We start from the raw sequence: 13,839 nt of genomic DNA, 5'->3' as shown, positions 1-13,839 counted from the left end.
TTGGGGTGGGAGATTCCTGGGACTTTGGTGGTTTTAAGGTAAAACTCTCTGGAGATTCAGGGATTTGGGAACTTTTTCGGCCCCATTCCCCATTTTCCATAATTTTCCCTAAAAATCAGCATTTCCCAAGCTTTTCCCTAATTTTTTTTCCCCTATTTAATTTGGATTTCCAGGGGAAATTTTCTGGGGTTTTGGTGGGTTTGGGGATTCAGGTCCTGGGTGGGTCTGGGATCCCACAGGGATGTGGGAATTTTGGGAGTTTGTCCTTCCCGTACCCCCCAGTTCCCTCTGGATTTTCCCCAAATCAAACTGGATCCCAAATTTCCCCCAATTCCTTTGGGTTTGGGGATGGAATTCCAGGGGTTTTTTGGGAATTCCCATTTTTTTTACGTTTGGGAATTCCCATTTTTTTTGGGTTTGGAAATTCCCATTTTTTTGGGGGAATTCCCAGCTTTGGGGGGAAAAAATCGGAATTCCCAAAAAAAATGGGAATTTTTTCTGCCCCCGTCCTTTCCTCCCCCCTCCCCCGTGCGCGCCCCCGCCCCTCCCCCGGGAGCGCGCACGGGCGGGGGCCGCGCCGGGCCCGGTGTCACTGTCGCGATCCCGCTGTCGCCGCCGCTGTCGCGATCGCGGCGCCGTTGTCGCCGTCCCCGTCCCGGTGTCCCGGTCCCGGTGAGTTCCCTGCGGTCACGCCGCGGGTCCCGTCGGGGCCGCCGTGTCGCGACAGTCGCGACGGGCGGGGTGAGCGGCGGTGCCGGGGCGGTTCGGGAGGAGCCGCAGGAGCGGCCCCGAGGACGGCGATGCCCGGTGCTGCCCCGGGATCTTCCCGGTTTTACCCGCTCCCGTCCCGCTTTTTCCCCCGCTTTTTCCCCCGCTCTCTTCCCGGTTTTTCCCCCGCTCTCTTCCCGCTTTTTCCCCCCGCTCCCATCCCGGTTTTCCCCCGGTTTTTCCCCTGCTCCCATCCCGGGAGCTGTTCCCGCTCCGATCTCGGCGCTTTCCCGGTTTTTCTCCTCTCCGCTCCCGGTTTCTGCCCGGTTCCCCCCCGGTCCGCTCCCGCTCCCATCCCGGGCTCTTCCCGGTCCTTTCCCTCGCTCCCATCCCGGTTTTTTGCCCGGTTTTCCCTCGCTCCCATCCCGGTGCTGTCCCTCCCCTCCCCGTTCCCGATTTTCTCCCGCTCCGTTCCCGGTCTCCTTCCCGCTCCTCTCCCGGCGCTTTCCCGGTTCCTCCCCACTCCGCTCTCGGTTCCTTCCTGCTTTTCCCCCGCTCCCATCCCGCTTTTTCCCGCTTTTTCCCGCTTTTCCCGACGTTTCCTCTCCCCGCAGCCGCCGGGATGAAGCCGGAGGAGGCTCCGTCCTGCCGGGAGCAGGGAGCGCCGCTCCCGGGAGCCGGTGAGTACGGGAATTCCGGGAATATCGCTGGGAATCCCCAAAATTCCCTCCAGCATCCCCGATTTCGGGATGTTTTTCCCATTCCCGGGTCCCTTTTCCCGTTTTTCCCAGAGTTTTCCTCTTTATTCCCGTTTTTTTTCCCGGCTCCAACCCCCCCGCTTTTCCCAATTTCGTTTTTTGGGTTTTTTTAGGCAGAATTCCCGTGTTTTTTTTTTCATTTTCCAGGGCTGGAATCCAGGATTTTCCCGGGGATTTTTCCCCGATCCCACATTCCCAGAAATTCCCGAAAATTCGTCCTCATTCCCTCTTTAATTATTCCCGGCTTTCCCCTCCAAATTAATCAGGAATTGGGATTTTAAATCCTTAATTTTAACCCGCGGTGGGGGGGAAATGTGATTGGGGGAGTGAAAAATGTGGGGGAAAAACCTCAGGAACGGGATAAAAATCTTTGGAAAACCCCTGGGAATTAGAATTTGGAATTTCGGGGTCCAAATTGGAGCTGGGCTTGGAATTTGGGAATTTGAATTTGGAATTGAATTTGGGATTGGAATTCCAAATTAAAACTGGGACCAAAATTCCAAATTAAATCCAAGATCAGGGGCTCCCCTCATTCCCGTTTTTCCTGGGACTTTTGGGCTCCATCCCTGGGATCTGGGGCCAGATTTTTCCCGGAATTCGGGCAGAAGAAACCCGGGAATGGCCTCGGGAGGAGGAGGAGGAGGCGCTGCCAGAGAAAAATTGGAATTTTTCCCTCCCTCCCTTCCCTTTGAGGAGCTGCCAGAGATGAAAGTTGGGATAAAAATGAGATAGAAAAATAAAATTCCCAAAAATCCGGAGTGAGAAAAAAAAAACCCCTCAAATCCCCTGGATTCCTTCCCAAAATCCCCCAAATTCCTCTTTTTGCCATGGAAAAATATTCCTTTGGATTTCTGGGAGCTCCACATGGAATTTCCCTGATGTCCAACCCCGTTCTTCCTGGGTTCTCCCATGTTTCCCCCTGAATTTCCCTGGTTTTCCTTGAATCCTCCCATTTCCCACATTTTGCCCCAAATCCCCCCATATTTCTCCCGAATTTTCCAATTTTCCCCAAATTTTCTCTTTCCCCCCCCCGCAATTTCTCCCAGATTTTTCCAGATTTTTCCCCAGACTCTCCATTTCCCAGGGATTTCCCCCCAATCTCTCTCCCGTTCCCCAATCTCTCAATTTCCCAGGATTTCCCCCCAAACTCTCCATTTCCCCGTATTTCCCCCCAATCTCTCCGTTTCCCGGGATTTCCCCCCAATCTCCCCGTTCCATTTCCCCGTATTCCCCCCAATCTCTCTCCGTTCCCCAATCTCTCAATTTCCCGGGATTTACCCCCAATCTCTCAATTTCCCCAAACTCTCCATTTCCCGGGATTTCCCCCCAATCTCTCTGTTCCATTTCCCGGGATTTCCCCCCAATCTCCCCGTTCCATTTCCCCGTATTTCCCCCAATCTCTCTCCGTTCCCCAATCTCTCCATTTCCCCGTATTCCCCCCAATCTCTCTGTTCCATTTCCCCGTATTTCCCCCAATCTCTCTCCGTCCCCCAATCTCTCTCCATTCCCCAGACTCTCCATTTCCCCGTATTCCCCCCAGTCTCTCTCCCCGTTCCATTTCCCCGTATTCCCCCAGTCTCTCTCTCTGTTCCCCAGACTCTCCATTTCCCGGGATTTCCCCCCAGTCTCTCCCCGTTCCATTTCCCCGTATTTCCCCAATCTCTCTCCATTCCCCAATCTCTCCATTCCCCAATCTCTCCATTTCCCCGTATTTCCCCCAATCTCTCTGTTCCATTTCCCCGTATTCCCCCAATCTCTCCGTTCCATTTCCCCGCATTCCCCCAGACTCTCTCTCCGTTCCCCAATCTCTCCATTCCCCAATCTCTCCATTTCCCCGTATTTCCCCAGTCTCTCTCTCCATTCCCCAATCTCTCCATTTCCCCGCATTCCCCCAGTCTCTCTCTCCGTTCCCCAATCTCTCCGTTCCCCAAACTCTCCATTTCCCGGTATTTCCCCCCAATCTCCCTGTTCCATTTCCCCGCATTTCCCCCAGTCTCTCTCTCTCCGTTCCATTTCCCCGTATTTCCCCCAGTCTCTCTCCATTCCCCAATCTCTCCATTTCCCCGCATTCCCCCAGTCTCTCTCTCCGTTCCCCAGGCTCCCCTCCCGCCGCGCTCCCGGTGCTGTGCGCGGGCTGCGGCCGCGGCATCTGGGACCGGTTCCTGCTGCGGGTGAACGAGCGCTCGTGGCACGAGCGGTGCCTGCGCTGCTCCGAGTGCGGCCGCGCCCTGCGGGGCCGCTGCTTCAGCCGCGAGCGCCGCCTGCTCTGCGCGCCCCGACTATGAGCGGTGAGTGCGGCGCGGCCGCTTCCACACATTCCCCCTTTTTAACCCCCGATTCCCCCTTTTTTACCCCGATTTTCCCCCTTTTTCCCCCGATTTTCCCCTTTTTTACCCCCCAATTTCCCCCCTTTTCCCCCGATTTCCCCCTTTTTCCCCCAATTTCCCCTTTTCCCCCCGATTTCCCCTTTTTTTCCCCCGATTTCCCCTTTTTTCCCCCGATTTCCCCTTTTTTACCCCGATTTTCCCTTTTTCCCCCCGATTTTCCCTTTTTACCCCCCAATTTCGCCCTTTTTTACCCCGATTTTCCCTTTTTCCCCCCAATTTCCCCCTTTTTCCCCCGATTTCCCCTTTTTTCCCCCAAATTTCCCCTTTTTCCCCCCGATTTCCCCCTCCCCCCCCGATTTTCCCTTTTTCCCCGAGTTTTCCCCTTCTTTCCCCCAATTTCCCCTTTTCCCCCGATTTTCCCCCTTTTTCCCCTGATTTTCCCTTCCCCCCCCCAATTTTCCCGTTTTCCCGAGTTTTCCCCTTCTTTCCCCATTTTTCCCCATTTTTCCCCCAATTTTCCCATTTTTCCCCTGATTTTCCCCATTTTCCAAGGTTTTTTATCCCCTGATTTTCCCCATTTTCAAGGGTTTTTTTCCCCATTTTTCAGGGGTTTTCCCTGCTTTTCCATTATTTTCCCATTTTTCCCCTCATTTTCCCCATTTTCCAGGCTTTCCCCCCACTTTCCAAGGTTTTTCTGTGGTTTTCCACGATTTTCCCTTTTTCCCCCCAATTTTCCCCCATCTTTCAAGGTTTTTCCCCGGTTTTTCCACGTTTTTTCCCATTTTCCCAGGAATTCTCCCCGCTTTCCCCCCCGCTTTTTCCCAAGGAACTGGGTGAGGAGGAAGAGGATCGTTTTCCCCACAAAAACCCCAAATCCAAAGGGATTTTTCATGGAATTCTCCCCTCCCCAGGGCCCCTTCCAGAGGCACCTGTCCCGTAAATCGGGAAAAAAAAAAAAAGAAAAAAGCAAAAAAGGGAGGAAAACTCCCTTCGGAATCCCTTTGAAGTCAGATTTCTGGGAATTCGGGAGGGATCCGAGCCCTTGGAGCCGTTCCCGGCCTCCTCCTCCTCCTCCGGAATTTTTTGGGATGAACTCGCCTTGAACTCCTCTTCCAGCTCTTTTTTCCTCAGGTTTTTGAGGCTTTTCCTGGAATTTCGGGGGTTTTTTTTTGGGACCTGATCCCGCCCCATCCCCAAATTCCCATCGGGATCCCCTCAGGAATTCCCAGGAACCTCCAGTCCCATGGATTGGGAAAACCCCGGGAATTTGGGCCCAGGATTTGGGGAATCCTCAGGAAAACCAAATTCCCACATTTCCTCCCCTTTTTTCCCCTATTTTCTCACTTTTCCAAGCACCCAAAATTCCCATAAAAAAAACAGGAGAAAAATCTGAATTTTCCACCTCAGGGGGTTAAAACTCTGGGATTTGGTCATTGCAGGCGTTAGAAATCCGGAATTTTGGCCATTCCCAACATTAAACATGGGAATTTTGGCTCCGCTGGAGCAGATCCGTGCCCTTTCCCACCCAGACGAATTTCGGGAATGGGGCCCAGGTTTGGTTAATCTTTAATTCCATGGGGGAGCACTGAATTCCAGAGGCAAAAGTCTGGAAAAAAATCGGGATCCGTGTCAAAATCCCTGGGATTTTGGGGTCTTTTTCCCGGTTTTTTGGGGGCTTTTTGGGGATCAAGGTTTGGGAAATTTGGGAATTTGGATTCCAAGGGGTGGGGGAAAGGGGAAAATTTGGGAAACTGGGGGGAAATCCGGGATTTTTTGGGACGAAAAAGAGGGAAAAGGGAGCTGGGTGTGGAGTTAGGTGGGGAAATTTGGGAATTCTGGGATTCCCATCCCCACTTTCCCCATTCCCGTTTTCCCGGATCCTTGTGGGACGACGGATCCCAGGGAATGAATTCCCTAAATCCCATTAAATCCCCAAATCCCATTAATTCCCGGAGCCTCATTTGCATATTCCCTTCATTTCCTGGGATTCATTAAAAGGGAATTTTTTCCGTGGGCTTTTTTCACCATTCTGGGCTGGATTTTTCCCATTTTTCCTCATTTTTTCTTTCCCTGTTTTTCTTTCTTGCCCTCTTTTTTAATTCACATTTTTCTCCTTCTTTCCCATTTTCCCCCGTTTTTTCCTTCTTTCTTTCCCTATTTTCTCATTAATAATAATTCCTAATAATTATCCAGATTAGTATTATTAAACACTAATAATTCTACTAATTATATATTACTTATTGTTAAAATTATTTAATTAAAGTTAATATAATTGTTATTAGTTATTAATAATCACTCGTTAGTACCATTATATTCCACCCATCTGTTATTATTCTCCTATTATTATTATTATTATTATTTAAAATTTTTTATTTTATTCTACTTATTATTTATTCTTATTTCTCATTGACAATAATTGATTCAAGTTATTAGCATTCTTATCAGCCATAATCAACTATTATTAATTATTACCATTCAATTCCACTCTTCTATTATTATTAAACAAAACTCTCATTAGTAACAACAATTATCAACACTAATTATTAGTCCAGCTTCTGTTAATTATTAATAATTTTTATCATTGCTAATAAAGATTTGGATAATAAATATGATGGATTAATATCAATATTAATTACTGTAAATATTAATAACTATCTACAAATTATTAATATCCCCTTTTTATTCCCATTTCATTCTGACTTATTCCACTTTTCCCACTTTTTATTCCCATTTTTTATTCCCATTTTTCCCCACTTTTCCTCCCCCTCTACCCATCCCCACCTTTAATTAACCCTCCCCTAATGAATCATTAATGAGCTCCTCTCATTAAATCCTCATTAATTCCTCCCCTCCCCCATTCCCACTTCTCCCATTTTTTATTTTATTCCAATTTTTTTTTTTTCCCTCCCCCCGGAATGGGCAGAAAAAGCCGGAAATTGGAAAAGCCCAACAGGAAATTGAGGTGGGATAAGATCGGGAGGAGAATTCCTGCCTGGAATTTTAATGGATCCAAACCTCAGCCCAAAATCCCTTCTTTTCCCTCTTTTCTTCCCCAAACCCCCCCCCCAAATCCAGGAGAAAAAAACATTTTACAAAACCCTAAAATTTTCCTATTTTTTCCTTCTTTCCCCCTGCCAAAAAAAAAAAAAAAAAAACAAAATCTTGGAGGAAAAATCAAGAATAAAATCCCACTTTTAAGGAAAACCACCCCAAATCCACCAAAAAAAAAAAAAAATCCCCACAATTTCCTGAATTTTTTTCCCCAAAAAACCCCAAATCCATGAGGAAAACAAGCACTAAAATTAATAAAAAAAATCAGATTTTTAGGGGAAAATCCCCAAAAATTCCCGAAACTCGGGGGTTTCCATAAAATCCGAGCGGCTGGGAAGGGAAACCTCCGGAAAATCCAATTCCAGCAGCGGCGGCCCCGGCCCCCCCGGCCCCGGCGGAAATTGCCCTGGCAGAAATCCGGGATAATCGGATCAGCTCCGTTATTAAATTTTCCAGCCTCGGCTCCGTTATTAAAATTCCCAGAATTCCCAGCTCTGGCACCGAAGGGAAAAAAAAAAAAAAACGGAAAATATTTTTTTTTTTATCCCTTTTTATTTTCTCCCTGCGGTTTTTATGCGGCTGGGAAAGGGGAAAACAGGGGGAAAAAAAAATCCCCTCCCAAAATGGGAAAATCCCAAAAAATGGGAGCTCATCCCAAGTTTTCCTCCACATGGGTGGGAGGGGTGGAAAAGGGAGCCCAAAAATGGGATTTTCCGGGGTTTTTTTTTTTTTCCGTGGAAAAGCTGCTGGAATGTTCAGCTAATCCGGCCTTTTCCAGGGAAACGGGGCCCAAAAATTGGGATTTTCGTGGATGGTGCTTGCCTGGAATGTCCAGCTTTTCCCAAATCCCGTAATTCCCAAAAAAAAGCAGGGCCCCAAAAATGGGGATTCTCCTGGGAAAAGAGGGATTTGAGATCATTCCCATTTTCCCAATTTCCCAATTCCCATTCCCAAATTTTGGGGAGCTTCTCCCCTTTCCCAAATCCCTCTGGAAAAACCCAAAATCCCTGGGAAAAAAAAAAACCAGCCCCCCCCCCGCTTTTCCCACATTCCTGTTTCCATGGAAACCCTGAGGGAATTATTGGGATTTAAGCGGATTCTGGGGATATTAAAAAACTTGGGAGAGGCTCTCCAGGAATTCCCGGGAATTTTAATCCCAACTAATTGGAGCTGACAGGGATTTTATGAGCTTGGGGTTGCTTTATTGCCAAAAAGGGGCTGGAAAAGTGGGAAAATTCCCCTTTTTTGGGAATTCTGGTGGGAACATCCCAAAACCCCCCAAATACTGGGATACAAAGGGTGGGAATGTCCCAAAAAGCCAAATCCCAGGGTTTCCCCCCAGATCCCAGGGTTTTTCCCCGAAATCCCAAATCCTCCCCCCCAGTCCCGTTATTTCCCCCAAATCCTCTTTTTTTTTCCCTGTGAAATCCTGGGATACTTTTCCCCTACATCCAGGGATATTTTCCCCCAAACCCTGAGATATTTTCCCCCCAGATCTGGGGGATATTTTTCCCCAAAGCTGGGGGATATTTCCCCCCCAGATCTGGGGGATATTTTTCCCCAAAGCTGGGGGATATTTCCCCCCAAATCCCGGGGATATTTGCCCCCAAATCCTGGGGATATTTTCTCTGAATCCCGGGGTATTTTCCCCCAAACCTGGGCACGTTTCTCCCCAAACCCGGGCACGTTTCCCCCCAAACCCGGGGATATTTTCCCCCAAACCCGGGCACGTTTCCCCCCAAACCCGGGCACGTTTCCCCCAAACCCAGGCACGTTTCCCCCCAAAGCCGGGCACGTTTTCCCCATAAACCCGGGCACGTTTCCCCCCAAACCCGGGCACGTTTTCCCCCATAAACCCGGGGATATTTTCCCCCTAACCCGGGCACGTTTCCCCCCAAACCCGGGCACGTTTTCCCCCAAACCCGGGCACGTTTCCCCCATAAACCCCCGGCCATCCGCAGGCTGTTCCCGCGCTGCTGCGGCCGCTGCCGGGGCGCGCTGGGGCGCTCGGAGCGCGTCCTGCGGGTCCTGGGCCGCGTCTTCCACGAGCGCTGCCTCCGCTGCGGCTCCTGCGGCCGCCGCCTCCGCAGCGGCGACGAGTTCGTGCAGCGCGACGGGCGCATCCTGTGCCGCGGCCACGCCGGGCCCGGGACCGGGCCCGCCGCCGAGGACGGAGGTAAAGTAACGATTTATAATAGTGATAGTAAATTTGGGGGGGTTGGGGGGAATTTTTTGTGATTTTTTTCGGATTTTTTGGGGATTTTTTTGGGGTATTTTCGAGGTATTTTTCAGAAATTTTTAGGGTTTTTCTTTTTATTTTTTGGGGAATTTTGGGGATTTTTTTCAGGCGGGAGTTGGGGTTTTTGGGGGTATTTTTTTCGGGATTTTTTGTTTGGGTTTTTTTTTTTTTCAGAAATTTTTAGGGAATTTTTGGGGTATTTTTAGGGGTTTTTGGTTGGTTTTTTTTTTTAATTTTCTTAGGGATTTTTTTATTATTATTTTCTTAGAGGGGGGTTTGGGAATATTTTGGAATTTTCTGGAGTATTTTTTGGGAGTCTTTTGCATAATTTTTTTTAAGAATTTTGGGGATTTTTTCCCCCAAAATTCTTTTTTTTTTTTTTTTTTTTTTCCTGGCCGCAGCTCGGAGCGAGGACGAGGAGGGCCGGGATTCCCGGTGCTCCCGGAATTCCGGCGGGAAGGATCCCAAACGTTCCAAGCGGCCCCGAACGATCCTGAGCTCCCAACAGCGCCGGGCGTTCAAAGCCTCCTTCGAGGTCTCCTCCAAACCCTGCCGGAAGGTGCCGGAACGTTCTGGAATGTGCTGGGAATGGGCCGGGACTGATCCTGGATTATTTCGGGATTTTGGGATGGGGTTCTGGAATTGGGATCGGGGGCTGGAATTACAAAGGACTTTTCCCCGTTCCCGCTCTCCTTCCTGGAATTCCGAGGGATTTTTTCCCCATTCCTGCTCTCCTTCCCGGAATTCCGAGGGACTTTTCCCCATTCCCGGTCTCCTGCCCGGAATTCCGAGGGATTTTTTCCCCGTTCCCGGTCTCCTTCCCGGAATTCCGATGGATTTTTCCAGGTGCGGGAGACGCTGGCGGCCGAGACGGGGCTGACGGTCCGGGTGGTCCAGGTGTGGTTCCAGAACCAACGAGCCAAGGTGGGAATTCCTGGAATTCCGGGATAAAAAACCAACCCCAAATCCTCCGTAATCGGGATTTTCCTGGGGTTTTCCCGGGATTCTTCCGTGGTTTTTTTTTTTTCCTCCCAGATGAAGAAGATTGCCCGCAGGCAGCAGCAGCAGGAGCAGCTCGGGAATTCCAGAGGGGGAATTCCAGGCGGGAGAGGACCCGGGAGGAGCGGCCGGGATGGGAATGAGGATGAGGAGGGTCAGGAATGACGGGAATGGGGTGGGAAAACGGGAATGGGGTGGGAAAAATGGGAATGAGGGTGGGAAAGCGGGAATGGGGATGGGAAAATGGGGATGGGGTGGATCAGGGATGGAGGGATCGGAAATCGGGAAGTCACAAGATCCCGATATCCCACAAGATCCCGATATCCCACATGATCCCGATATCCCACATCCCGGCATTCCCAGGCCTGCAGCGGATCCTGGTCCCGTTTTCCCGGATTCCGCCGCCGCCCCTGGAGCCCGGCGGATTCGGTGGCGAGGCCGGAACGTTCCGGGGAACGCCCCCGGAGCTCCGGCCCTTCGGTAACTGCAGAGAATTCCGGGAATCCCCAGGCCCCGTCCCGGTTTGCCCAATTTTTCCCGATTTTTCCTAATTTTTCCCACCTTTTCCCAGACTCCGAGGGAGTTTTCCAGGAGCTGGACGGGGACGCCCTGGGATCCTTGGGAGCGGCCCTGATCTCCACAGAGAATTCCCAGCAGCTAATCCTCGGGAATGCCAGAATTCCCGAAATCCCCGAGCCCGGGAATCCCATGGAGCGCCTCTACTCCATGCAGAGCTCCTACTTCACCTCCTGACATCCCGGAATTCCCGAAAATCCCAGTCCTGGGAATCCCAAAAAAACTGGGATCGACCCCCCCCCGCCCCCCCTAGGATTCCGCTGGAATTTGGTATTTTCCCTCTGCTCCTGTGCCAATTTTGGGGAATTTTTTGGGGGGAAATTTTTGGGAATGCTTCCTTTTTTTTATTTTTCTTTTTTTTTTCTTTTTTTCTTTTTTTTCCTTTTTTTTTTTTTTTTTTTTTGCATGTCTGGTGGGAAATAAATCCCAGGAAAGAAAAAAAAAAAGAAAAGGAAAATAAAAAGAGAGAAAAGTTTTTGGAATTTGGGGGTATGGTGGGATTGGAATTCCCGGGAATTTTGGGGCTCCCAAGGGTTGAGAAGGCTTCCAGAATTCCCAGAGGTTTTTTTTTTTTCCATGGAAAACAGTGACTCCAATCTCCGAATAATTCCGTGGGACCACAAGATTCCCAAAGAAATCCCAAAAACTGGGAGGGAGCCAAGGAAAAGCTGGAAAAGAGGGAAAAGGTGGGGGAAAAGGGAGGAAAAGATGGGGAAAAAAAAGGGGAAAAAAGGAAAAAATTTGGAATGAAAAGAAGGAAAAGCAGAATTTTTGGTCCCATCCCAAAGACTCCTGGGGAGACCCCACTATAATTTTAATTTCTTCCCCCAATTTTTGGGATAAAAGCCCAGGAATCCGCAGGGAATTGCGGATCAGGCCCCACATCCCAGGGCTCCTTTCCCAGAGGGGCAATTCCCAGGATTTGGGAGGAGATTCCGGAAGGTTCTGAGGCTTTCTTGGCATTCCTGGATGGGTTTTAATTCCAGGGATTCTCTGGGGAGGGAAAGAAAGGGGAAAAAAAAAATCACATTTTATCCCAAAATTCCAATTTTTTCCCAAATTTCCTTTATCCAGCTTTTCCATGGGGAAAAAAAAAAAAAAAAAAAAACAAAAAAAAACAAGTGCCACCTGGGTGAGTTTTGGGAAATTCAAATCCCACTTTTGTCCCAAAATTCCAAATTTCCAGCATTTCCTGAGGCAGGAGGGGCCAGGGCCATTTTTAGGGTTTAACTTCCATTCCTATCCCAAAATTCCAGCTCCAAATTTCCTTCCAGGGGGTTCCAGCCTCCCCTGTGGAGGTGGCACTGGGTGCAGAGCAGGAGCTGGCTGACATTTGGGGTTTAATTCCCGTTTTTACCCCAAAATTCACCTGCGGGGGTGGCACTGGTGGCACTCGGGCTGTCCCCGGGGGTGGCACTGTGGGTGGCACTCTGGGTGACATTTTTGGCGCACAGCAGGAACTGGCCGACATTTGGGGCCGCATTTGGGGTTTAATTCCCGTTTTTACCCCAAAATTCACCTGCGGAGGTGCCCCTGGGGCCGTCCCTGGGGGTGGCAGTGGCAGCGTCCCCAGGGGTGGCACTCTGGGTGACATTTTGGGCGCACAGCAGGAACTGGCCGACATTTGGGGCCGCATTTGGGGTTTAATTCCCGTTTTTACCCCAAAATTCACCTGCGGAGGTGCCCCTGGGGCCGTCCCTGGGGGTGGCAGTGGCAGCGTCCCCAGGGGTGGCACTCTGGGTGACATTTTGGGCGCACAGCAGGAACTGGCTGACGTGGGGGCCGCACTCGGCTGCGCTCTGGGGCCGCTCCCGCAGGCAGCGCTCGAAGGCCCCGAAGGAGTCGGAGCAATCCCGGCGGATCCGGCGCACCAGGGGGCTGCGAGGTGGCGGGAAAACGGGGGAAAAATGGGAACATATCAGGGAAAATACCGGGGAAACATTGGGGAAAATATCGGGGGAAAAATGGGAAAATATCAGGGAAAATACCGGGGAAACATTGGGGAAAATATCGGGGGAAAAATGGGAAAATATCAGGGAAAATACCGGGGAAACATTGGGGAAAATCAGGAAAACATTGGGGAAAATATCGGGGAAAACATCAGGATTGGGACTGATGCCACGGGACTGCCCCATGGATCGGGATCAGAGTCCCCAGTGTGCGTCACTCACATTTGGGGACACTTGGTGACAATCCCAGTGCCCCCAGTGTCCCCAGTCTGTGTCACTCACTGGTTGGAGGCGCAGGCGGTGGCACTCAGGGACATTTGGTGACAATCCCAGTGTCCCCAGAGCCCCCAGAGCCCATCACTCACTGGTTGGAGGCGCAGGCGGTGACGCTCAGGGACAGTTGGTGACAATCCTGGTGCCAGCTCCCGGGGCTCGCGGCCACGCAGCGCCCGTAGCGCTCCAGCTCCGGCCCGCAGAGCTGGGCGGCGACGGCCAGCGCCTCCCTGCGACAGCGAAAGCGACAGTGTGACAGGGACAGCGCCACCTCCCCGGGACAGGGATAGTGCGACAGGGACAGTGCCACCTCCTGCTGACGGCCAGCGCCTCCCTGCGACAGCGAAAGCGACAGTGTGACAGGGACAGCGCCACCTCCCCGGGACAGCGACAGTGTGACAGGGACAGCGCCACCTCCCCGGGACAGGGATAGTGCGACAGGGACAGTGCCACCTCCTGCTGACGGCCAGCGCCTCCCTGCGACAGTGACAGGGACATTGGCAATACCGGGGATACCCGGACAGCGGGAGTTGGGACACTGAGGGGACACCGAGGGTCGGAACCGGGTCACAACCGGTGAGGGGACACCGAGAGGACACAAAGGGGCGGAACCGGGTCACAACCGGGGGACACCGAGGGGTGGAACCGGGGACACCGAGGGGGGACAGGGTGGCCGCGAACACTGCGGGAAACGCGGGGCCTTGAAGAGCGGGAGGGACACGAGGGGACAGAGCGCGACAAGAGGGACACGGAGGGGACACAGCGCGACACGAGGGACCGGGAGGGGACACGAGGGACACGGCCCGGCCCCGCCGCCCCTCACTCACATGGCGCCTCGTCCTCCGCCACCGCTTCACTTCCGCCACTCTCTCACTCTGCGCATGCGCCCCGCTCTCACCGCCGCCACTCCCTCGCTCTGCGCATGCCCTCGGCCCCGAGGCGGGAAGCGCGGGCTCGGC

General features: G+C 51.5%; 2 protein-coding genes across 2 annotated transcripts; one reads left to right on the top strand and one right to left on the bottom strand.

Annotated features, from left to right (window-relative positions):
• Positions 1-42: 42 nt before the first annotated feature.
• Positions 43-11,007, top strand: LOC118697433 (LIM homeobox transcription factor 1-beta-like). Its single transcript, XM_054518130.1, has 9 exons — positions 43-672; positions 1,323-1,388; positions 3,564-3,736; positions 8,711-9,020; positions 9,485-9,642; positions 9,930-10,007; positions 10,119-10,236; positions 10,290-10,562; positions 10,654-11,007. Exons 1-9 carry the CDS (start codon positions 486-488, stop codon positions 10,833-10,835), a joined length of 1,545 nt encoding a protein of 514 aa, XP_054374105.1. The 5' UTR covers positions 43-485; the 3' UTR covers positions 10,836-11,007.
• A 419-nt stretch (positions 11,008-11,426) lies between these two features.
• Positions 11,427-13,742, bottom strand: CHCHD5 (coiled-coil-helix-coiled-coil-helix domain containing 5). Its single transcript, XM_054518131.1, has 4 exons — positions 13,708-13,742; positions 12,973-13,110; positions 12,178-12,536; positions 11,427-11,651 (listed from the first exon to the last, which is right to left on the bottom strand). Coding segments are annotated over exons 1-3 (375 nt in total). The 5' UTR covers positions 13,710-13,742; the 3' UTR covers positions 11,427-11,651; positions 12,178-12,301.
• Positions 13,743-13,839: the final 97 nt, after the last annotated feature.

Source organism: Molothrus ater, chromosome 36, assembly GCF_012460135.2.
Source record: "Molothrus ater isolate BHLD 08-10-18 breed brown headed cowbird chromosome 36, BPBGC_Mater_1.1, whole genome shotgun sequence".
Lineage (NCBI taxonomy): Eukaryota > Metazoa > Chordata > Aves > Passeriformes > Icteridae > Molothrus > Molothrus ater.
The sequence above is the reverse complement of the archived record's forward strand: the minus strand, read 5'-3'. Positions and strand labels throughout refer to the sequence as shown.